The 25,062-nt window shown below is 44.5% G+C and overlaps 1 protein-coding gene across 1 annotated transcript in view; it reads left to right on the forward strand.

Annotated features, from left to right (window-relative positions):
* Positions 1 to 2,445: 2,445 nt before the first annotated feature.
* Positions 2,446 to 25,062, forward strand: part of HNF1A (HNF1 homeobox A) — a 39,611-nt gene continuing 16,994 nt past the window's right edge. The window contains exons 1-5 of the mRNA XM_033956726.1: positions 2,446 to 2,992; positions 11,645 to 11,844; positions 12,336 to 12,522; positions 17,155 to 17,396; positions 18,813 to 18,973. Coding sequence (XP_033812617.1) covers positions 2,679 to 2,992; positions 11,645 to 11,844; positions 12,336 to 12,522; positions 17,155 to 17,396; positions 18,813 to 18,973 — 1,104 coding nt within the window. The 5' untranslated portion in view covers positions 2,446 to 2,678. The remainder of the gene's footprint in view (positions 2,993 to 11,644; positions 11,845 to 12,335; positions 12,523 to 17,154; positions 17,397 to 18,812; positions 18,974 to 25,062) is intronic.

A 25,062-nucleotide genomic window follows, 5' to 3' on the forward strand; every position in this document is an offset into this window, starting at 1 on the left:
CCACACACACACACACACATACACATACATACTTTCAAAGTGCTCTATTGTTCACAGCCATATAGAAACAGAGAAATGTTTTATTCCATAGCAATTTCACATTCCTAGGTCATATGTGCATCTCTTGGAACGTCAATGCATCTGCCTCATCAAATACTCTCATTCTTTTTTACTTTAGCATTCAGACCATTCATATTCCACTCAAGGAGTTTCCATTACCTCCATCCTACTCCTACCCAAAACCCCCTATATAGGGTTAAGCCAGTCCTTTTTCTATTCCCTCAATCTATTCCTCCCATACATACCATCCTCCCTGCCCTCCCCATCCCTATCTTGTATGCATACTTCCTGCTGCTTACCATGTAAGGAACCCCACCAAGGATCCACCAAGGAACACCCAACCCCTGACCCCTCCACATAAAACCCCAAGCACACTCCGCTTAATCCCCGTTTTCCACATGCTTGCCTTTTCATTCTTCCTAGCAATCTTTAATTATATAATACCAGTGCAAGAACCTGCACATTGCCCAGACTGCATTGTTTCTAAAGGTGCATCTTAATCATATTCATCACCTTCTCATACCATCTTACTTCTAAGTCCATTATTGTTCAAATCAATCTTCTTCATCAACAACTCCAGATTTCACATCTCTGGCAATCTCTGCTCTAAACTGGAGAGTCTACTAAGTCTTTTGCCTTATGCTATTACTCTCTGCCATGTAACCTGATCTCCTCCCCCAACTCCCTCTCCGACATCTCTAGAACATTCTGGCTTTCTTAATCACACCATTAACAGTGAATAGTATGAAAAAGGGAAAGAGTCATTTGTATTGGTAAGTCCTTCCTATCTGTGCCCTTCTTTTCAACTGCTAACTCCAGACTCCGTCCCTTCTGCCTTGTTGCGCCATATGCTTGGAACAAGCTGCCTGAATCCCTACAGCGTGCTCCGTCTCTGGCAGTGTTCAAGTCCCAGTTAAAATCCCACCTCTTTGAGCGTGCTTTTGACTCCTAACTCCCCTCACCTTGGGTTCTGCATCCCCTACCCTCTATGTCATGTCTGTCTGTCCAAGTTAGTTTGTAAGCTCTTCTGAGCAGGGACTGTCTATAAATGTCAAAATGTACAGTGCCTTTCAGCGCTATATAAGTGATAAGTAGTAGTAGTACTAGTATCTGATACTGCATTTATCTAAAAGCTGCTTAAGACCTTTTATGTTCCTTCTCCTTTGGATAGAGTAGCTAGAGCCAAATCTTGGAAAATTTTCACATCACAGTCCTTCCATTTAAAGTTGTTTTTTTTTGTCTTTTTTGGTTTGATTAATCGCTGCTGCTTTATTTCAAATTACATCAAAACACACACCAAATTCCATGGTTTGATCTCCTTTTCCCAGGTCCAGTGAGTTCTCTCCAGTCTGACTGGACCTCTCTCTATACCTCTTGAATTGCGCTCCAGCAGTGCTGTGCAGAGGTTTTGGCTATTTTCTTTGCATTTTGCAAGCTATTCAGACTCTGGAAACCCACAAATCCAGATATTATCCACCCAATATTCGGACTGTCTCCCGCAGTCTTTTTTTTCCTTTTTAAAATAATTTATATTCCACATATCCTACAATTCTATGCAGATTACAAATTATTCAGGTACTCAAGCATTATTCCCTAACTGTCCCAGTGGGCTCCCACTCTTTCTAATGTACCTGGGGCAATGGGGATTAAGTGACTTGCCCAGGGTCACAAAGAGCAGTGCGGGATTCGAACCCACAACCTCAGGTTGCCAAGATTGTAGTTCTAACCACTGCACCACACACACTCCCAGTCTGCAGTGAAACTGGAAATTAAATGTCGACACCATATCCAGCAATCAGCATTAAATTTTCTCTTTTTTTTGTTTTTGGCCAGCTGAGACATAGCCAGCTAAGCCGATATTCATTGGCTGCCTGGATTTGTTCTAGGGGCCATAGACAGACCTGCTTTTTAGGCAGGTCTATCTGGCTGCTGAACTTAGCCAGCAAGCCATGTTGGTGGTGATCAGCGTCTTTCTGATTTAGCATGGCTTTTCTTATGATCTAGTGTTAGTTCTCTTCTCTCTCACACACTTTTTTGTCTCCCTCCCATTCCCTCTTTGTCTCTCTTTCTTTCATTTCCTCCCTTCACCTCTCTTCTTCCCTTTCCTTAATTTAACTGTGTTTAATTTTGCAGATTCTCACCCTCTTTCTCTTCTGCTCTATGTCCCTCTACTACTTTGTCTCCCTCTTTCTTTCTATCTGCCTTTTCCCCCTCACCCATGTTCTTTGTCACTCATTTCTTCCTTCACCCTTTACATCTGCTCCTCTCTCGTTCTTTCTCCCTCTCTCTTACCCTGTCTCCAGACCTCTCTCTCCCGCCCTCTTCCACTCTGTCTCTCTCACTGCACTTTGTGCACAGCTCCTGCAGTTAAGTCCAAAGTTCAGTAACTTGCTAAACACATAGATAAATATGAACCTTGGAGAACGGACAGCCAAGGGTCCCTTTATCAGCTCCTATCTGCAGAGTTGTGGGGGTTGAAAGCTGGTCACTAGGTCTTGTTTAGGACTCTTTGGGGGAAAGAAGAGAAAGTGGATTCATTATTATTTGGGTCCTGGCAGCAAGGATCGGTGTTGCCTGAAAAGAACCTGTCCAGGTGGAAAGAGACTGGATTGTGTGCCATGAACTCAAGACTGAGCTGCCTTCAGCAGGAGCTCGTCATGGCACTGCTTGGATCAGGGCTGAGTCGGGAGTCCCTGATCAAAGCTTTGGATGAAGTGGATCACTATGCCTTCACGGGAGAGAGCCAGCTACAGAGGGGGGAACATTGTGGCCAGCTCCCTGATTTATCAAATGGCATGGAAGAGCCAAGGCTGTCAGGGGATGAGTCCTCTGAGGATGGAGACGATTATACTCCTCCTATCATGAAGGAGTTAGAAGGCCTGAACCCTGAGGAAGCTGCCCACCAGAAAGCAGTGGTGGAGAGACTTTTACAGTAAGGGCATATTCCTTCTTTTCACAATCCATTTCCTCCTCCTCTCTCCTTTCTCTCCGCTCTCCTCTCACACATCTCCAGTCTCTACTTCTCTCTTTCCATCACTGTGTGCCATTAGGACCAGCTCTGCGGGTGCAGCACCCCCCAATACTGAATAAACTCTTTCACTGTATCCAGAGAGGGTCATTTTGTGTTCTGTTTAGCACCTGCAAGGTGGCGTCTTCTGTTGTCTGCTCTTCTCTCAGCCTCCCACTCTCCAAGCAGAAGTTTCCTTACACACAGTTGATATTCAGTTTAAGAGCACCTACATTTTACCTATTATAGCTATGATCACTTATTTCCTCTAGCTTCCGTGTTTATATAATTACTATAGGTGACTTCAGTTCCTAAGAGAACATGCACAGCATTGTACGAAAGTGCATGACCTGAAGCCTCTGAATCACTTATACTGAAGAGGGTGGGGGAGGAGGGAATTGATTTTCTGTGGTGTTCTTTTCTAAATTAAAATGATCTCTCCTTATTGGGGGGGAAAAAAATTCCCTCAGGTTCTACCACTTCACCAACTAAGGAGACTTCCCAAATGACTAGCAAAGGAGCACAACGTCGATCTATCTATGCATTTATATACTGCCTTATTCTAGCAGGATGGACTAGAAGTGATGTTTATAAGGAAACAGAAAGAATGAGAAGAAATAACTCTGAACCTTTTTCCTCTTCACTACTGTCTTCTCCCTTACTTTTTCAAATTCCTGTCCCTGGATAAATATTTTCTCTCTCCTTGGCCCTGTAACTTTCAGCTTTTCTTTTTCTCATTCATGATATCTTGTAGCCTCCGTCCCCTCTATCTACATTTGCTGCAGCATACTTAGGATACTGGGATTTTTTTTCAGACACGCCTGGGTGGTTATGTCGTATACAGCTGCTTTGTAAGATCTGTTTTTGTTGCACAGAAAATAGATAAATCAGTGTTTGAATTCTTAACATCTGATGATTTATCAAATGCATTAAGATGGAGGCTTGAGGTGGTGAAAGATAATTATCATTGGATGAAAAGTGATAATTTTTCTAACTCTCCTCATTAAGTATTTCATCCCTTCATTACATTTCAGACTGCCTGCACACTACTCAACCTCCCTCTGAGCTCAGAAGACATCATATATCATATTCTGCCTGAACAGTTTGCAACCTCCCTCTGAGCCATAGGTGCTAACATTTCAGATTTATCGGGGATGCTAATTACAATACAAATTATCCCTTCCTGGACAGTAAAGAAGCTTGCACCTATAAAGCTGGCTCCTATGCTCTGAGGGCAGGGCCAGGGCAAGAGTAATAGGCATCCCAGGCAACTGTTAAGTCCCTAGCCTCTTTCCCCCTGAGGTTTTGCTAATTAACCTCAACAATTATTATTACTCCAACATAGTTATTTGCAACATAAATGCACATCATACTTTTTCCCTATACGTCTATGTAAAGAGGATAATTTCCCCCCAAAAAAAAACATTTATCCAGGAAACTGAGATATTTGAGAAATTGCTCACCCTTCGTATGAGTAAATATTACATCCTGATGATTCTTTTCATTTGTGTGGCTATTGAGGACCTATTCCTTTAAATATATATACTCTTTGATTATCTCCAAAAACTGCTCCCTAGGTGACCAATTAGTTTGCTTAATGATTTGCCAACCCTGTTTTGAGCTCAAATTGATCACATACTGGATTTGAACTGCCTTATTCCTCTTTTCCCCTTCTGAGCAGAATTTGTCTATCTTTTTTTTAGTTACTAGTTTTTTTAGTCACTTCAAGATTTGGCTCTCCAAAGTCACTGTGACTTCTGCCTCCAGAGGAGGTTATACCTTTCCCTTCCTTTCACTATAGTTTATCCTTTCAGAGGTGGCCTTACCTTTCCCTTGTACGGTCAGTGGGGTTTCTATGCTCAGAGGTAGGCTTGCCTTTTTTCTTTTATTTTCAGGCTCATCTTTGTTCATCTTCAGTCCAAGAGTCTGCATTTCCTTGGTCAGGAAAATGTAATTGTCCAGTGTATCAACTGTCCAGAGTACGGTAACTCGCCTAGTATGTCTGGATCGCCAATATTTTGGAACCCTTCGTTCTATGGTCCCAATAAAAGATGCATGCAGAGATCCACAAACTCCCACAGGAGTCAGGAGGAGCAGGCGGACTCTGATTTCAGCTCTCTCCTTAGGGTTTCTTTAATACCAACTACTTCATATTTACTTTTCATTTAAATTTGAGAAGTTGCTATAAATAATCAACTAGCCCCTTGTTCACTATGAGTTTATAACTAACTACCTGGGTTACTTATTGTTCAGGAAACAAAAGGGAGGTGAGAATGCCTCTAACACAGGAGTAAAGCTCAGCCAGTTCATGATGGAAAAGAAGGAAAGTTAGGAACAGAGAGGTGGCGAGATCCTGGAGAAGAGAGAAGGAATGTTTTATTTCCTTGGAATTAGTTCACAATTGTAACTCATCTTGAACTAACAAGGAGAAAGTGTCAGCTAAATTTATTTTTTTTAAGTATTAATTTCCTCCTCTGCAGGGTCTCTCCAGAATCTTCTCATCTCCTTATTCCTGACTCACTCGTGAACTGATTGGGCTTTACGCCTGTGTTAGAAGTATTCCTTGCCCCTGAAAGATTTACAATGCAAGGAGATGACACAGAAAGCATTACTGTGGCTTTAACCTGGTTAAACCACGGGTTTTACTGACTGAGGAATACAGGAAGAGTTTTAGCACAGGTGTTAACTCATACAGAAACCCTTACTGAACCCCCCCCCCCAACATTAAAATGCATGTTAATATGGTCATTAAATATTCTGTGGCTATGCAGAAATTAAAAAAAAGTGTTATTTGCATGCTTTGTGTGGGACATGTTTTTGCCAGGTCCAGGGCAGCACAGAAGGATTGGTTGAGAGAAGCAGGTGTCTGGCAGCTCTCCCTCTTTTACTCCACCCCAACCACACTGCCCTGGGCCATATGTTTTGCACAAGCTCTTTGGCCACCTCCTCTTTAACATGACCAATTCCTGTTCCAGCCTCTGAAAATAGCCATGGTATATAGTGGCACCCCCTGACATGAGTAGCCCCCTCCCGTCCCAAATCCCATACATGATCCCTGGTGCCTACTGGCACCCTTCCTCTCTCTCATCCAACCACCCACCTTGACACAACTAACCAAAAAGAAAAGGTCCTGATGACTAGTAGGTACTCACACCTCATTTAGATCTCTCCTCAGGCTTAGTACTTTACATGAGGCAGGAGCGAAGCCCACTCTCACCTGCCTCCAGCCGTCATCATCTTCAAAAGTTAATCCTTTATATGGCAAATTGACCCTGCCCAATGCATCCTAGAATGTACCAGGTGGAGCTGGGTGTTGCCATCATGAAGATGGAGTCAGGAGGCAGGAGACGGTGGGCTTCGCTCCTGCCTTATGTAAGGTACTGGGCCTGGGGAGGGGTTGGGGATGAGTACCCACTAGCCACCAAGTTTTTTTTTTTGTTTAATTGAGTCAGGGTAGAGGAGAGTATATCACTACTACAGTAACCACTGAAGAAAGTATGTAAATTCCAAAAAGTAAAATACAATCTACAAGTGGTCAATTAAACTAGTTGGTTGGTTTTTTTTTTATTAGAGCTGCATAAGGAGCTCCTTTTTAACAAGGGGAGACTGGGAGAGGAATCTCCAAGTCTCCCTGAAGGGGCAATCCAGGGCCTCACATTTATACCTTCAACCCACATCACCTTAGAAAACCCTTACTATTTCACTAAGCCTTAATATCTTGCTATCACACTAACCATAGGATGTCCACACCATATTTATTTATTTATTTTAAAAATTTATATACCATTTAAAACTAAACAATTTACATAATTTACATACACAATATTTAAAATGAACACATAATAAAAGCAAATACATGATAAAATAGACATGTAATAAAATAAACAATCTTCAGGGAATTACCATAATGTGTATAATAAAGATCATGGATAGTTCGTCAACCATAGCAAAAATAACTTTAAAAAAAGGCATCTACGATTAGCTGTGTCTTTAGTAATTTTCTGAACCTACCTTTTTCAAAGCAATTTCGTCTCTGGTCCATCAAGGAGTTCCATAACTTAACTCCTGCACAACAGAAAGTCATTTTACCAGTCTCAACAAGTCTTGGATTCACAGATGTCTTCAGTAAAGCTAAATTCTCAGAACGCAAAGATCTTTTTGGTGTATAACTGAGTATATTACTTTTAAGCAATTCTGGGATGTTTCATACATAAATTGATGGCAAATCAACACTGCTTTATATTGGATTCTGAAGGCAACTGGAAGCCAATGCACTTTTTTGAGATATGGTGAAATATGGTCATATTTAGATAAACCCATTATCAGACGTGCTGCTGCATTTTGTATAACCTGCAATGCTCTGCATCTTGCCTTTGTTATTCCAAGGTACAGAGCATTGCAATAATCAAGCCTCGACAAGACCATGGCCTGAACAACAGTTCAAAAATCATTTGGTGCAAGCCTTGGTTTCAATTGGTACAACAAATGCATTTGTGCAAAGCATGCCTGAATGGTCTTAGTTACTTGCAAATTCATTGTCAGGCCAGAATCAAGTCTTACACCTAAAATAGTCAATGACTTGTGTACCGAAAGAACATGATCAATATCTTTCACCTCAGTAGGCCGCTGATAATCTGACTTTCCTACAAACATTATTTCAGTTTTGTCTACATTTAATTTCAGACCTTGTTCTCCCATCCACTCCTCAATCTTACACATGTATACAGACAATAATTGTTCAACATTATTATCCCCACCGCCTATTGGGAAGAAAAAAATATCACAATTATCACCTTCATTAAAGCCCTAGGCAGCAATCACACTGTTACATATGGAGCTTGAAAAGCCCAGAGAAAGAGATTTTAGTAAACACCTCAAAGTACAATATTAGTATTAAGTCCAAATTCTTTTTTTTTTCTAAATAAATGAGAAAATACCTAAACTACTTTAGAATGAGGGAATCCGTAATTAACTCACACCTTTTTTAAAGGTGGCTCAAGGTAGAGTAGATATTTTCTAGACCCTGGAGGACTTACAATATCAGTTTGAATCTGAGGCAAGGGAGGGTTAAGTGACTTGTCCAAGATCATAATGCTGTAGAGAGATTTGAACTTAGTATTCCTGGTTTTCAGCCCCCTGCTGTAACCATTAGGCTATTCCTCCACTCCTTAAGAGATAGAGTAGAAATAAAATGAAAAAGGAAACAATAAAGCCAGAAAAGAAGTATGTTGCTACTTCAGATTCTGCTTTTGTTGGTTTGTATGGGGATGTCTTTCCATTCCTCTTTAAATTAAACCCTCTTTGCTTTTCCTCTGAGAAGCAACAGACAGGAAACAGCTGGAGATGTTTACTTTCAGAACGCAAGTGTGGACTTTGGCCTTACATGGCTTCCTTATCTCTGAAGCTCCTACCAACCCCCAAAGACAAACAAAAGCTCTGGTATCTGACCATGGGAAGGGTGTCACGGCGCATGGCTTCCCAATGGCCTGGTACTTTCGGATGTCAAGGGGCATGATTTTAAATGCATGGCACCTTCCAGATAGCACTTATACACTTGTTAGAAAGAGGGCAACAAAGAGCATGGTTTACCAAGGGTTTGGCTCTTTTCTGACAGCGCTGATGTCAGGGAAAGAGTGCAGGGGGAATGTTTTTACTAGGGTCAGTACAGGGGGAGGAGCATGTGTGCCTTGGCACCCCCATAAATTGGCAGTAGGAAGTTTACTCCTGGTGGAATTTTGCACGACTACGCAAAGCAAAATTTTTTAAAAAATTGCACAGTTCAGCATTTTCCCCCTTTTCCCGTGCAGAATCTCCTTTAGCAAGAGTGTTACTTCATTGGGTTGTGGTATTGACAGCGATTCTCACATGCTGCCTACCGCTAACCCGGAAGCTTCTCCACAACAGAAGGAAGGCTTCTGGGTTAGCGGCAGGCAGCATGTGGGAATCACTGTTGATGCAGTGACCCACTGAAGCAAGCCTTACTTAGGGAGAGAGAGTCCGAGAAAGAGAGAGAGGGAAGGAAAGAAATATGCTGGCACAGGGGAAGGAGGGGAGGGGTGAGAGTAAGGAAAGATGCTGGCACAGGAGGAGGGGAGGGAGACAAGCATGGTGAGGGGAGAGGGAGAAATGTTGCAGATAATAATGGAGGGGAGGAAAAGAGAGATTGTGCATAGAGGGGGATAGAGAGGTTTGACCCAGGGCACAAGGCACAAGGGGAGAGAGAGATGGGCATTGGGAAAGAAACAGAAATGTTGGATATAGCAGTGGAAGAGAGGAAGGGAGAGAATACTGCATGGGGAAGAATGCAAGGGAGTGGATGAGAGAGGTGTTGGACATGGGGTGGATGAGAGGGAGGAAGAGATTCACAGGAGGTAGAGGAGGAGAAATAATAGTAGTAGTAGTAAGGAGGGAGATATTGGATCCAGGAGCAGAATGGAGTGATGGAGAGATGTCTGGCAATGGGAGTGAAGGAAGAGAGTGGAAGAAATGCTGGACCATGGGAGAGAGTGCAGAAGGGGAGATGTCAGGCTATGAGGGTGGGGAGAAAAGGAAGAGGGAGCAGATGCTGGACTGTAAAGGTGAAGGAAGGAAGACACTGAGAATGGTAGAACCCTGAGGGGGAAGAGAGGTGGCAATGAAATGGATGAGAGGATAGATATTACAGAGGGTAGAAATATGGTAATAGAAAGTACGTTGAAGATGAAAGGGAATGGAGGTCTGATTAAGGAATGAAATGGGGAATGAGAGAGAAAATGGAAATTTTATAGGTAGCTGAAAAGTGAAAAGGATAAGGATAAGAAAGAGGCAGAAAAGAGCTAACAAGGAATGATCAATATGTAATGACAGGTGCTATGAGGGAATAGACAGGAAAGAGGAGAAAATACAAATGGATTGCAGCCACTTGAAGGAGAATTAGCAGATGACAGGAAAAGAGAAAAGAGAAACTGGAACCAACATGATGGAAAAATAAAATGTCCATACAACAAAGGTAGAAGAAAAACATTTTATTTTAAATGTTTTAAATTGTATATGGATAATAATTAACATAAATATTGTATACATTTTGACAAATACATTTGCAGAATTTGCTAATTTTAGTACAGACCTTTGGAATTTCTTGCGCAGAACTTTGATATTTTTTTTGCGCAGAATTCAACCAGGAGTAGAAGTCACATGACATATAACTTCCTACTACATTCTGTGTCTCACACCACCAGACTGCCATTGCCACTGCCCAGACTTTTGTGCTCTCAGGGCTGCCTTCACTACTACCATCGTTGCTACCACTGATGCTGTTACAGCCACTGTGGGACAGCCAGGATTTCTGGCATTACAATTTGTACTATTATTATGGGGTTGGGGTCTTGGGTGGAGCTTGGGAGGAGTCTGGGGCGGAGCTTGGGCAGAATCTGGGAAGGAGCATGAGCATCCCCAAACAAAAAGGCATTCTGCTGCTCCTGATTTTAAATTCATGACACCCTCCAGATTGTTCTGGTTTACTATAAGGAAAAGGGTAACAAAGAATATGTCTTTCCAAGGGCTTGGTTCCATTCAGGCAGCTCTGGTACAGAAGAAGGGAGAGTTGCAAGGGGAATTATTCTAAGTACCTGTCACCCTTCAAATAAATCTGGTCCAATATGTTGACTGTCAGTCAGACTGATCTGAAGAAGAAAGGATAACTCTCCAAAACTTATCACAGATATTTCAGTCCAATAAAAAGATCTCACCTAAAACATATATGTTGACCTTTATTTCTACTATATAGGTAGACAAACATGGCAGCTGAAAAGGTTCTGGTCCCAATACTGCCTCACACACATACTCTGTTGTCTCTGGTACCGATGCATCGGGGGGGGGGGGGGGGGAAGGGGGGCATCTCATTAGAAAGAAAAGAACACACATGCAGTTGCATGGCCAAAGAAATGTCCCGTTTATTCAGAGTACTGCATACATATTTATAGCATAGAAAACATAAGGGGGGTGGGTTAGTGGGAAGTTTCCATAACTATGGCATATAATACTGTCTTGTTTGTCTAAATTCTAGCAAATGTTTCTTTTTTAACAAATGTTTCTTATCAAAACAAGTCAACTATAGAACAAAATGGGGACACAGAGCTCAGAACACAAAAAGAAAAGACCTTGTGGTTTCTTGGCAAAATGAAAACTGTTTCAGTAGTTCCTTCTTTTTTTGTATGCTACACAAGCAGGAATAGAAAAACTTACAAAGAATATGTGTTCCTTCAGCAACCACAATTATTTGCTTAACACTGCTGTAGCAAATTAGATTTTCTTGAAGAAAGAGGAATGTTTAAAGTAGGAACCTTTGTAAGTGTGCACTCAGAGCTCAGACTCTTCCCCTTCCACAGAAACAGAATATTCCCTTCTTCACAGGTTTAGGATTTTGTTTTCCCACCAGAATCACTCTGTTGTGTTTTGTTTTTAATCTCTGCAGCAATTATCACTCCAGCCCTCCAAAGGGGAGGGGCAACCATTTCCCAAACAGGGCCAGACTCTGTCCACTTACTCATATAACTAATACTATTTCTCCTGCAGTCACTGCCCTCACTGTGTTTACAGGGAGGATCCATGGCGTGTAGCAAAAATGGTGAAGTCTTATCTGCTTCAACACAACATCCCACAGCGAGAGGTTGTGGACACAACAGGCCTGAACCAGTCACACCTGTCCCAACATCTCAACAAGGGTACCCCAATGAAGACCCAGAAGCGGGCAGCGCTGTATGCCTGGTATGTGGGCAAGCAGCGAGAGATCGCTCAGCGTGAGTACGACCATAAGGGCATGGAGCAACAGTGACAGGAGAAAAGTTCAGGGCCCAGCCACAGGAAGGAGAGGTGGTAGGGCTTTACCAGAGAAGAGGCAGTCTTATGTTCTGCTGCAGGAAAGGGAGGTACGGAAGGCATATTATTAAAGAGGGAGACTCAGGCCCTGCCATAAAATAGGTAGTCTCGGGTTCTATAATGAGAAGCAAGTTCAGGGGGTATAACAACAACATAAGGGGATCTCAGGGTTCTCAATATCAGAGCTGCATGTGCTATAGACATGGTCAGGTAATATTAAGATTGGGACAACATAGTGCATGTTCCTGGATTTTTATTTATTTACATATGCTTGATATAACACAAGGGTCTAAGAGACTTTGATATGATTTATAGACAATCTAAGAAAAAGGAAGGGGGAGGAAGAAAAGGGATCATGATGTATGCTGAAAAACTGTGAAGTGGTCGGATTTAATGGTATTCCTACTAACAGAATTCACACATGCTGGACAAGGAATGCTGACGGAGGAGCCAAATGGGGATGAAATACCTACCAAGAAGGCAAGAAGAAATCGATTTAAGTGGGGTCCAGCTTCACAGCAGATCTTATTCCATGCATATGAAAGACAAAAGAACCCCAGCAAGGAGGAGAGGGAAGCTCTGGTGGAGGAGTGTAACAGGTACAGAAGGGAATGTGAGAGGTAGAATGTGACAGTTACAAAAAGGTATGGGAAGCAGAGGAGATGCAGTGTGAAAGGAGCAGGAGATGGAGAGCAAAATGGGCAGGTGACAAGAGGGTATGAAGTAGAGAAATCCCACTCGTCCCCACCTGTCCCCGCCAGGATCCTTTCCGTCCCCACCAAGATCCTCTTCGTCCCCACCCGTCCCCGTCAGGATCCTCTCGACTCCACCCATCCCCGCAAGGAATTACCTCCATACCATGCCCATCCCCATAAAAAGCAGCAATTACTTCTGACAGGATCATCAATTCCACAGTTTCTTTTGTGTTTGCGCTGCTGTTTTCCTTGTGGAATCTCTTTGGTGGAACCCTTTTTTTGTTTTCTGTTCAGATAATTAACTTATAAACCCCCTTCTTTTACTAAGACTGACGTGTCCATTATATTAAATGGACGAACCCTGCTTCCAAAGCCTTCCATCCCCGTGGGAGTCCCGTTGGCCAGAGGTGGGGTCCCTGTGGGAGTCCTGTGGGCCAGAGGGGGGTCCCCATGGGAGTCCCGTGGGTTAGGGGGGAATCCCGCCGGACCCCCGCGGGACCCACAGGATTCCCGCGATCCCCGTTCCTGTGCAGACCTCTAGTATGAAGCTCAAGAGAGTCAAGTTCAGATATGTGCGTGGGATTGCAGGGATCCATTGAAAGGATTACCATTTGGCTCCAGAAAAAAGAGGATGGATTGAGACATCTGGGTTTTACTTCCATAGCTTTCAATGGAAGTAAAACCCAGATGTCTCAATCTCTTCTTTTTCTGGACCCATATGGTAACCCTATCCATTGACAATCTGGAAAACTAAAGACTACTGAGCCTAACACTGGTGCAGCACAAAATGGATGATGGTCACAATGAGTTCAGCAAAGGCAAATCTCACCTTTCCAACTGATTAGATTCTTTTGTTGTTTGTAATTCTTTATTTATAGAAAAAGCAAATACAGAACACTGAAAAAAGAACAGAGCATTGCAGGCAGTCATTAATACATCGTGAATAGTATCACCTTAGGATACCCTTAAGCATTGCAGTGGCTATCACATATTGCCAACAACTAACAGCAATAAACACTATTGCAATTTGTGTTCCACAATTAAGCCTAGAATCCCACCAAACCCCACCATCCCTTCCTCCCACCCCCTCCCTAGGAACAGCTAAGGATCACAAAACCGATCCAGCAGCGGCAATTCTTATGTTCTTATTATTATATTAATACAATCACTAAAAAGAAAAAAAAAAACATACCCAAAACAGGAAAAGACAGTCCCATCCATATTCTAGTTACCGTACTCCTCTCTCCACCTCTAAATATCTTCCCCAAATATCCACAAATTGTTGCCATCTGCATGCCTATACCTCTCATACACCCACTCCAATTTTTTCCTCATGAGTGTTAATGTGGGTGCCATAGGGCTCCACCAATGATAAGCCAGAACCAGTTTGGCTACCATGAAAGCTAGACGAGCCAGTTTGTCTTGAGTGTCTTTCCCTCCCCCCCCTAGCATTACCCCCAATAAAGCTGTCTCCGCCCTCTCTACAGCAGGAATCTGAAGAAGGTTACTCACATAACAGAATACTTGCTCCCAATAAACCCTAATCCGCGGGCATCCCCACCACATATGAAAAAATGTTCCCTTATTATCACACCCCTCCAACATTTATCCGTATATGATTTAGAAATTTTACTGAGGAGGGCCGATGTTACATACCAACGCACCAGAAACTTGAGTGTATTCTCCACCAGTAGGGGAGCCATATGGTGTATTCGGAGTGTTATCTGTTCCCATTCTTCCAGAGTATATACGATCCCGAGATCAACCTCCCAAGCCACCATGTAGGATGACTTCCAGCCCTTATCCTCGTGTAATAATTTATACAGGAAAGAAATACACCATCTTTGCACCAGGGTCCCCAAACTTAGTTCAAACTCCGAGTACCATAGTGCATTAGACTCTGCAACTTTGGCCCTCACAAGGTAATTTTTCACCTGCATTTCCCGACTCCATCTGAAACTGATTCTGAACCTCAGGGAATGCTTTTATGAACTCCCCATCCAATAGCTGGTCAAAGTACTGTAATCCCCTATGCTTCCATCTTTTAAAGATTCCCCCCTCCCTACCTACCTGGTAAAAAAATCTGGAGCAAACAATAGAGGAAGAAAATGGATGCCCTGGACCTTACCCACCAACTTTCCATATGCAAATGGCCAACCAAGTGAATGGATTAGCTATGTCCGCCAATTCCCTATCCCCTAATCCTACCCATGAGAGATATCTTAAAGTTCTAAATCCTCTAGGTCCCACCAAAAGCCCTTGGTCCACCTGTACCCATAACTTTAGAGGAAGGGCATGCCAATCTACTACTGCCCGAAGATGGGCTGCATGATAATACTTTCCTAAACTGGGAATACCCAAACCACCTGCTGCCTTAAACTTGAACATGGCAATACTTTAAATAAATACAGAAATTTAGGTAAGATCATCATCCGCATTACCTCCATTCTGCCCATCCAGGAACGGTATAATTTATCCCATCTATCAAAATCCTGCAAGAGTGAAGAGACCAATGGAATATAATTGAGATGAAACAGCGATGTCCAATCTATCCCCATGTGTATTTCCAGATATCTTATTGGGCCTTTCACCCACCGAAAAGGAACCTTATGCTTTAACTCCTGGATTTCAGTTGCTGGAACTGAGATATTCAATATCTCCGTCTTGTTCATATTAGCCTTAAAACTGGATAACCGGCCATACTCAGCCTTAAGGTCCTGAAGAGCCAAGAGTGACACCTCTGAGCCTTCCACTATGGCCAAAATATCATCAGCAAACAGAGATGATTTATGCTTCCCTTCATTAATTCATAATCCCAAACCCTGTCCAATTGTCGAATCTTTTGCGCCAGGGACTCAGTCACCAAAGGAAAGAGCAGTGGAGAGAGCAAGTACCCCTGCCTTGCCCCCCTTTTAAGCTCAAATGGGGTAGAATATGCCCCGTTTATTTTGACACATGCCATCAGACTGTTGTACAAGTTCATAATCCAGGAGATAAAATGATGCCCCATCCCTATATGTCTTAGCACCGCAGCCATAAATTTTCAAGCCATGCGGTCGAAAGCCTTTTCTGCATCCACCGCCACTGCCACTGCCACTCAGGGGTACCCAGTTCGTTTTGTCTACCAGACTAAATTCATCACCTGCAGATCCTATCTGCCACCTGTCTTCCTCCTATGAATTCAACCTGGTTGGGATGGATAAGCGTTGGCATGTAAATCGACAATCTATCTGCCAGTATTCAAGCCAAAATTTTTGTATCTATTCCCAGGAGTGAGATACATGCTACCAAAAGTCACTTAGTACTAACATCTCTATTAGCAATGCAATTGTGGGAGGGTTTCCATATTTATTTAAATATTTTTCAAAACACAACAATACGAGTCAATAATAAAACAGACACTAGAAAGTTATCTGCGTGGTTCCGTCACAGAGGCTTAGGGGTCCTTTTATCAAGCTGTGGTAGGGTTTAACATGCGTAATACCGCACGTTAAACCACCTGCCGCGCTAGCTGCTAATGCCTCCATTGAGCAGGCGTTAGTTTTTTAGCCAGCCGCGGGGATTAGTGCGTGATGAAATGTCCGACGCGCTAACCCCACTAGCACGGCTTGATAAAAGGACCCCTTAAAGGTAGAAAACAATACCAAAATAGAAAACAATCCCCTCCCCCTTCAAAGCACTCCAGTGTCAAAAATTCATAGAGCACTTATAGGTCTATGGGACCAAATTATTTTAAACCTGCTCCACTGACCTGACCCACCCATTTTTATATCTAAATATTCAAATTTTAACAAAGTAAACAGTTCATTCCTCCACAGAGTAATAGTGGGAACATCTGCTTGCCTCCACAATAAACGAATACATTTCTTAGCCATTAAAGAAGCATTTTGCAATAACAAGTTCCTCCCCCCCCCCTAGACAATCCCAAAGTAGAGACCTGAGAGAAAAGCAAGCCATCTGCCCTCAAATGAATCCTTTTATGCAGGATAGTCTGTAAATATAATCCAACAAAGGACCAAAACGTTTGCATTCTCTCACAGGACCAAAACATATGAAGCAGACCAGCAGGAGTAGAGTGGCATTTGGGACACTGAGCATGGGAAGCAAACCCAGAAACATAAGCCCGATAGGGAGAAATATATAGACGTAAAAGGAATTTATAGTGCTGTTTTTGAAGAGCAATGGAGTGGGTCAGATGCTTAAGGTGTTTCATGAGAAGACGTAACCCATCTCCTGAGATCTGTTCTTGAGGAGAAAGGTTCCGATTCCACATCTCCGTCATAGCGTCATAGTCCCAAACTGACCTGATGGAAATGCAATTGTGTTTTTTCCCCATATTACAATGACCAGTTTTCTAGCATCAGACTTTGAATTAGTTAGAATGGAAATGTCTGCTATGGTCAGTTTCTCCATTCTCTGCAGTTTTGACACGCAGGATTTCTCTGCTTCTGCTGTAATAACAACAATGCTATGACTATGCTACAGTTTTCTCAAGCACTAGAACTTTATTGCTGTCTCTGTGGTTGATGCTTATAGGGCAGAGTGCCTTCAGAGAGGTGTGTCACCCTCCCAGGCTCAAGGCCTTGGATCTAACTTAGTCACAGAGGTGCGGGTCTACAACTGGTTTGCCAATCGTAGGAAAGAAGAGGCATTTCGTCACAAACTGGCTATGGACACATACAATGGGCAACAGCCTAGCACCAATACTCCATTAACTCCTCAAAACCCAGCAGGCCTGCAGCATTCACCCTCTGCATTGTCTCCAAGCGAAGCTCATGGTAAGTTAAATGCTTTGGGGGGCGGGCCATATGATCATGGAGACTGATTTGTTAGCTGTCACCTGTCAAGCTTTAGAATTATAAATATATAGGTTTGAGACTGAAGATAGTACATGCCAGAACGAATGGGGTTTCCAGAAGTCTATAATGAGATAGATAGGTGGGGTTTCTGAGGATCCCTTGTATTGGAATCTCCAGATATCCCTTGCAGTGGAATAGAAAGTTAAGTTCTTCACAGATCTCCTGCTGATGGAAGAGATACATGGTGTAGAAAATATGGGTGGTTTTCCAGCTTCCCATCTTTTATTGTCTCTGGGATCCTCTTAAATTCACAGAAAATGTCCTATTCTCATCAAAATCTTTCACGTTTCAGACCCTTTATTCAAAACTTGATATGACTACATTTCACCCTCAGACTACTTCAGGGGTTTCAGCTCTTTGGTTATTCCCATTCACACTCCTCTTTCAAAATCTAGAAGAAATGTAAGTCAGACAGGGCAAAATGGGGAGTAGAACAAAGGTAAATTCCTGTTATTAGGATTTAATTTGCTCACTTTGTTGATCATATTTTAGTTAACAGGGGTAATTTTACTATTGTTAGACTGTTAATACAATGTACATTATGTCAAGCTATAATTACTGTATACTGCCTTGGGTGAATTTCTTCATAAAAGCAGTTAATAAATAAAGAGGTTTAAGTTCAGTCTGGCAATATGCAAAGTTATTTGTTTCACAAAACTTACCTTCCATCTTGCCTGCTATTCAGGGACCACCTGCTGCTTCATGACTACTCATGATTTTAAAGTGCTTAAGGCTTGTGCAGATGAGGACAGAGCTTGCAGGAAAGGGGCAAGGATAGGGACAGAGCTCACAGGGATGAGACGGAGATAGTGAGATCACGCGGAGATGGGGAAAATTTGTCCCCATGTCATTATCTAATTAGCAGCCCTAAAATATGCTATTTCCATAGGCAGCCCAACAGAATGGGCCAGCCGGATCATGGTCAGACCAATTTCTACCCCACACCACATCAGCTACAAGAGGATTTTAATAGTGTGGGGGGGAAGGGGGGGGGGAAGCAGGCCAAATGTTGGTTTGTTTGCACCCTTCACCCTAACCAGAAAGGTAGCTTTTGCTTTCTTCCAGCACTTTGCTGTTTAGACAACACAAAACCAAGAGAATTATGCAGAGCAACATTTCCGTTTTAATTTATATTTCTTTGGTTTTTGCCTCACAAAATGCACAAGGGTTCTCTTAGCAAAACAAATGTTATCCCCTCTTTCTCTGTGTCAGGCTAGAACTTGATTCTTCTGATCTCTTTTCTGAAATCTGTGATCATCTTCTGAGTTTTCTGGATAGGTTGAGAAGTGTTCTATAATTAGCATCTTAGCCTTCTTTATCACTTTCTTTCTGTAGAGGTGAGATTCAAACAGGAAGATGCCAATGAGCTGGGCGCCTCCAGCAGCAGTAGCCACCATGGAAACAGCACTATGGGAACCTCCCACTCTATCCTGCATCAGGTATCCCCATCCTGCCTGGAGCCTAGTCACAACTTGCTCAGCACAGATACCAAGTTGGTGAGTAAAGGGGTGGAGACTCTCACCTGAGGTCTGGTATAGATCTCTATACGAGTATACCTTCTAACCAGGGTCAGACTTATAATACTTCCATAACCAGAAGAACCACCTCAGCTATAATCAGACAGGATGAGGGCATTCAAAAAGGCTTAAGATGCTGGAGGGACAGAAGCCTTAGCATAAATCAGTGAAACCTAGTAGCCAGGCACAGGGTTCACAACTGCCTACTCTGAAACAGTGTATTTGTATGATCCTTAGCTGAGGCTGGCTTAAATCAGGGAGAGGGATATAAAATTATGCTGTGTAGCTCTGAATAAAGGCTCATTGTCCCAGATCCCAGTGCAGCTTCTTGACAGAGTTGAAGGCCGAAACAAAAAAGGAAATCACCAGGACCAAACCCGCTGCCCCTGAAGTATTCAGCAGTGTCAGTATCTAAGGCAGAGGTTCTACCTTATTGAAATCAAGAAAATAATCCAAAAACATGTTTGCAGATCAGGCTAAGACAGAAACCGAGGCATGGGACCCACTTTCCAGACTCCTTATACCCAGGAACTTTTGATGTCACCCTATGACTCGGTGTGAATTGTGATGAGGGAAATGGATGCATGCCAACTTTCTCTCTTTACCCTAATGCTGCAAATTGACTCAACAGATGGATCTAGTCCTGGGTTTCTGCCATTGCATGGAGGGACTTGTCTTGCTTTTGTCCAGGGATACAATATAAAATCAGAACTATAAGTTCCGTCAGACAAATTTGAAGCCATCTAGCAGGCCTATTCCACCCCCTCCTTTCTTCAAATATATTCATTTACCTTCTCTCCCCCCTTCATATCCAAGCCTGAGCCCAACATTTCAGCTGTCCTCCTCCCTTTGCTTCCCTCCAACCTTTTGCTAGGCCTAGGCTAACCCATTAGAGAACAGCCCTTTGCTTTTTGTCCGAGGCCCTCTCAAGTGACATACAGAGAATGAGAGGGGTGAGGCTGAAGTAGAGAAAAAAAGCCAATACAGTGGTGGGTCGGACGCCATGTGGAACAGGACCGCAGGCAGATCTCACTGACAAACTGGCTGCTCCGATGTTGGACTTGGTGTCCCAGCAGCCACTGATGAGCCACTGATGTGGTAATTTGACACAATGGTTGGTTAGGGACAGTAACAGTGCAATGATGATCCCTAGTTGTTTCACTTGCAGCTCATTATGCAGGAGGTGAAGGTACTGAGCACTTTACACATATTTAATTAATCATATATATATTTTGTTGTTTTGTTCATTTCATTAGTATATCCTGTATGGCAATTTAGTCTAGTTACTGGTATATTTTGTTTCTGTATGGGATGTTATTACATATGCTCCTTAGTTTTTTGGTTTTCTTTAGCAAAAGACACACCACTTTCCTTTTTAATGCTGTTGGTAGTTGTCTATTAGAAAGAGAAGAGTTCACAATTTTTATGTGACCCCTCCCGCGTTGTCTTTGATGGGCAGGGGTCAAGGAAGGAGGTGGTTGTTTAAGACAAGCTACTGGACCACTGCTTCCTAATACAGTACATAATCTAATAAGATATTTCAGGATAAAGGTCTTAAACATTTAAAATAAAATCATTAATGCTCTTTATAGCTCTTAACTGTGCAAGAAGCCCATTCTATAACCTTGTTCCAGGAATGTACAAACATGTAGATGCTCTATACATATCCATTCTAATGTAGTGAAATTTTGGGTTAGCATATCCTTTTGAGCAGATCTCATTGGCCTTACTGGTTGATACATCCTCAAGGTGGAAGCAATAGTGGTTGAAACTTGATTATACAAAATGTTAAAAACAAGCAACAAAATCTTATATTGAATTCTCCATTCAACAGGGAGCCAGAGTAGCTGATATAACACAGGCGAAATATGATCAAATCTTGATTTACCACTTATGACCGAGCCCACTGCATTTTGTGCTACCAGTAAAGATTTTAACATTCTCCGTGGGAACCCTATAAGCAGACCATTACAACAGTCAAAATGTGGGAGTTCGCTTTGTATCCCACTAAACTTTGGACTACAATCCTAAAATTGGCAGGTAATAAGTAATCCTCAATTGTCTAACTAGTTTCAGCTTGTAAAATACCACTTGAATCATCTTATGGAAATGTGGTTTCATAGTAAGAGTTGAATCTCAAAAGAACTCCTAAATAGCAAATTTCTTGCACTAGTGGAATATTCACATCATCCATTATAAAATATGTAGAAAAATCAAGAAATGAAAAATCTGACATAAACAAAAACTTGAGTTTTAGCCAAATTAAGTTTCAGACAATTGCCTTCATTCATGAACTAACAAGTCTGAAGCTTAACCTTAAATAGTCTACTATAGGACCCTCCTTATAGTTAACTATGTATCAGTTATAAACATGTCTAATACTTAATCCGAAATCAGATCCATAATTAGTGCTGCTTTATTTTTAACTGATCATTCACCAAAGCACAACTGATCAAGCTCAATCAGTTTTAACATTTGAAACATAGAAACATAGAGCATGACGGCAGAAAAGGGCCGATGGCCCAACAAGTCTGCCCACTCAAGAACCCTCCCATCCTCGAGAATGCATCTATTAAGCATCCGTCCCTTCCTTGAGAATCCATCTATTAAGCATTCCTCTTGAGCGACCCCACCTGTCTGTACCATCATTCCTTGAAGTTGAGCGTATTACTGGCCTCGACTACCTGTCGTGGAAGACCATTCCTTCGATCAATTACTCTTTCAGTGAAGAAGTATTTCCTGGTGTCCCCATGAAATCTTCCTCCTCTGAGCTTTAGCGGATGCCCTCTTGACGCCGTCAGACCGGTAAGAAAAAAGATTTCTTCCTTCACTTCAATGCGACCCGTGATGTATTTGAATGTTTCTATCATGTCCCCCCTTTCTCTGCGCTCCTCGAGAGAATATAAGCGCATTATCCCAGGACAAGCAGGCATGATATTCTCACATGTGGGTGACGTCATCTACGGAGCCCCGATGCGGAAGCATTTTCAAGCAAACTTGATTGAAGATTTAAGTTTGCTCTGCTGCTCCACGCATGCGTGCCTTCCTGCTCCACTAGGGGGTGCATCCCCTCGTGGTCTCCAGTTCAAAATTTTCCACGAGCCTAGAAGACGTGTTTTTCAGGCTCTGCCCCAACTGCCTTCTAGCACCGCGATTTTTTCTTTTTTTTTCACGATTAAGTCGCTGTGCGCGAATTCCTTACCTTTTTACTTGATTCCTGCTTCGTTTTCAACGACCCGGAGGCTTCCGGGTCCCCGTGGCCGCGTGGCTAATCGAGCCGCGGCTACTTTCGATTTAATGTCCCGGCCTTTGGCCGGCTTTAAAAAGTGCACCCGGTGCGAGCGGCTTCTTTCTCTCACAGACCCGCATCGCCGGTGCATCCTTTGCCTGGGGGCGACTCATCCAACCGACTCCTGCCCCCAGTGCGCTAATTTCCAAAACCGGGCCCTCCGCCGAAGAAAAGCCCGCATGGCGGATCTCTTCACCCCGGACCAACCCTCCACCTCGGCCTCGAGGTCGGCCCTGGCCTCGGCCCCGGCCTTGACCTCAGCCCCGGAAACCTCGGCATCGCCTCGAGACTCGACCCCGAAGTCCTCGGGACAACAGAAAGCCTCGGCTCCGGGTAAGTCCCCTCTTCCCTCTTCAGGTTTTGCAACAGCGAAGAAGCCAGCCTCGGGGACAACGGCGACGCATGGCGGAAGCCCCATGCTTACAGCCCCGTCCAAGCCCTCCAAGCCTTCGGGCCGTGCCTCCACCACACGGGAATACTCTGATACGAGGTCGCCCCCGGTGGAGCGCACCGAGGCAGTGGACATGCCTTCGATGCTGTCCGTGCCCGTCTTCCAGGACCTACTCCGAGCGATGATCACGTCGGAGCTGTCCGCTGCAATGGCCCAGTTTCAATCGGCCTCGACCTCGAATGTGCCAGACCAGCCTGAGCCTCACATCGAACAACCTCGAGGAAAGGTGCGCAATCCTCGCCGCATCCCATCCTCCTCGGACTCCTCGCCGAGACGCCCGAGACGTTCCCCCTCTGCGGACCGCCGAGGGGCAAAACGTCGGGCTAGAATGACATAAACCTCGAACCGCCGTACCTCCAAGAAGGCCCGAGGTTCACCAGCCCTACGAGGCCGTTCTCCCACACCTCGTACAGGACCACTAAGGGTGGCTGAGTTATCACTCTCCAACCCGCGCATCCTCCGAACTCCCCCTCGGACACATTCTCCGAGGGAGTCCGGATCGGGGTCACCAATCCGACATAGATCGGTACCCCTAACCCCGGCATCCTCTCCGAGAGGCTCCTCGAGACGCCGAAGATCGACAACCCCGGAACACTCTCACAGTGCTTCCCCAACCTCGGAGCATGGATCAGAGCATGAACCTCGATACTCGAGGGAAGCCTCCTTATCCTTCTCCACCCGACGAAGATCTCGTTCCCCGACCCCGCACGGGGCCCCGGGGACATCTCGCCCATCCTTCACTCGCTTTGTCCAAGACATGGGCCACGCATTGGACTTAGACCTCCAGTCCGACTCCAGATACTCGAAGGAGTACCTGGCGGAGCTGGATATGCCATCACTGCCCAGAGGGTCCCTTCGCTTACCACCTAACCCGGTACTCCAACAGGCCTTCTTCAGGAACCTGGAGACCCCCTACATGGTCACGGCCGTACCCTCCAAAATGGAGGCCAAGTACCGCACAGTACCTTACCCGGGATTCGAGCAACCACAGCTCTCCCACCAATCGCTGCTGGTGGAATCCTCCTTGAAAAAGGCTCACCCGTCCCGGGTCTCAGCAGCGGTCCCCCCAGGCCGAGAGGGCCGAACCCTGGACAAGTTCGGCAGGAGACTATACCAAAACGCAATGATGGCCTCTAGGGTGCAAAGCTACACTTTCACCTTCACATCATACCTCAAACATCTCATTGGACTATTGAGAGCCTTTGAGACTGACCTACCGGCCTCCCGGCAGGGAACGTTCAGCCTGCTTTTAGAGTCCCTCTCCAACCTGCGCCTTCACCTATTCCACGCGGCCTACGATGGCTTCGAACTCTCTTCCAGAGAAGCAGCCTTCGCTATCGCCATGCGCCGACTAGCTTGGCTGCGCCTGGTCGACATGGACCCCAACTTACAGGACCGGTTGGCTAACCTCCCCTGCGTGGGAAAGGAATTGTTCGATGACACTATCGAGGCGGCGACAAAACGCCTCTCCGAACATGAACGCTCGTTTGCCTCCCTTGTCCGGCAAAAGCCCAAACCGCCAGCGCCCAGTTTTTGCGTTTCCAAGTAGGGGACTGGCACCTACAATACCGAGTCCTCCCCTTCGGGCTAGCATCATCACCTCGGGTCTTCACCAAGTGCCTCGTGGTGGTAGCAGCAACCTTACGTTCCCAGGGCCTCCAGGTATTCCCCTACCTGGACGACTGGCTAATCAAAGCCCCGTCCAAAGAAGGGGTTATCTCAGCGACCCAACAGACTATTACCTACCTACAAAGTCTGGGGTTCGAAATAAACTTCCCAAAATCTCAACTACGCCCCTCGCAGTCCCTACAGTTCATCGGGGCCACGCTGGACACGGTTCGCCTCCGTTCCTTCCTCCCCCCTCCGCGCCTGGAGGCGTTAGTAAGTCTGAGCCGAAGGATCTCTCGGCTGACCTCAGTATCAGCTCGACAGATGATGACCCTTCTGGGCCACATGGCCTCCACCGTCCATGTCACACCATTCGCCCGCCTCCATCTGAGAATCCCTCAATGGACCCTGGCGTCCCAATGGCGTCAAGACCGGGACCCGATAGACCGCTCCGTGACAGTGACTCCTTCATTGCAACGATCGCTCCGCTGGTGGGCCGACTCTTCAAATCTTTCCAAAGGTTTGCTCTTCCTCACCCCACCCCACAGCAAGGTACTCACCACGGACTCGTCGGAGTACGCTTGGGGAGCCCATCTGGACGGCCTACGCACCCAAGGAATGTGGTCAGCACAAGACCGTCGCTGCCACATCAACGTGCTAGAACTTCGGGCCATCTACCTCGCAGCTGTAGCCTTCCAACACCTACTCCGCGACCGAGTG

This window comes from Geotrypetes seraphini, chromosome 8 (genome assembly GCF_902459505.1).
Source record: "Geotrypetes seraphini chromosome 8, aGeoSer1.1, whole genome shotgun sequence".
In the NCBI taxonomy this organism is placed as follows: Eukaryota; Metazoa; Chordata; class Amphibia; order Gymnophiona; family Dermophiidae; genus Geotrypetes; species Geotrypetes seraphini.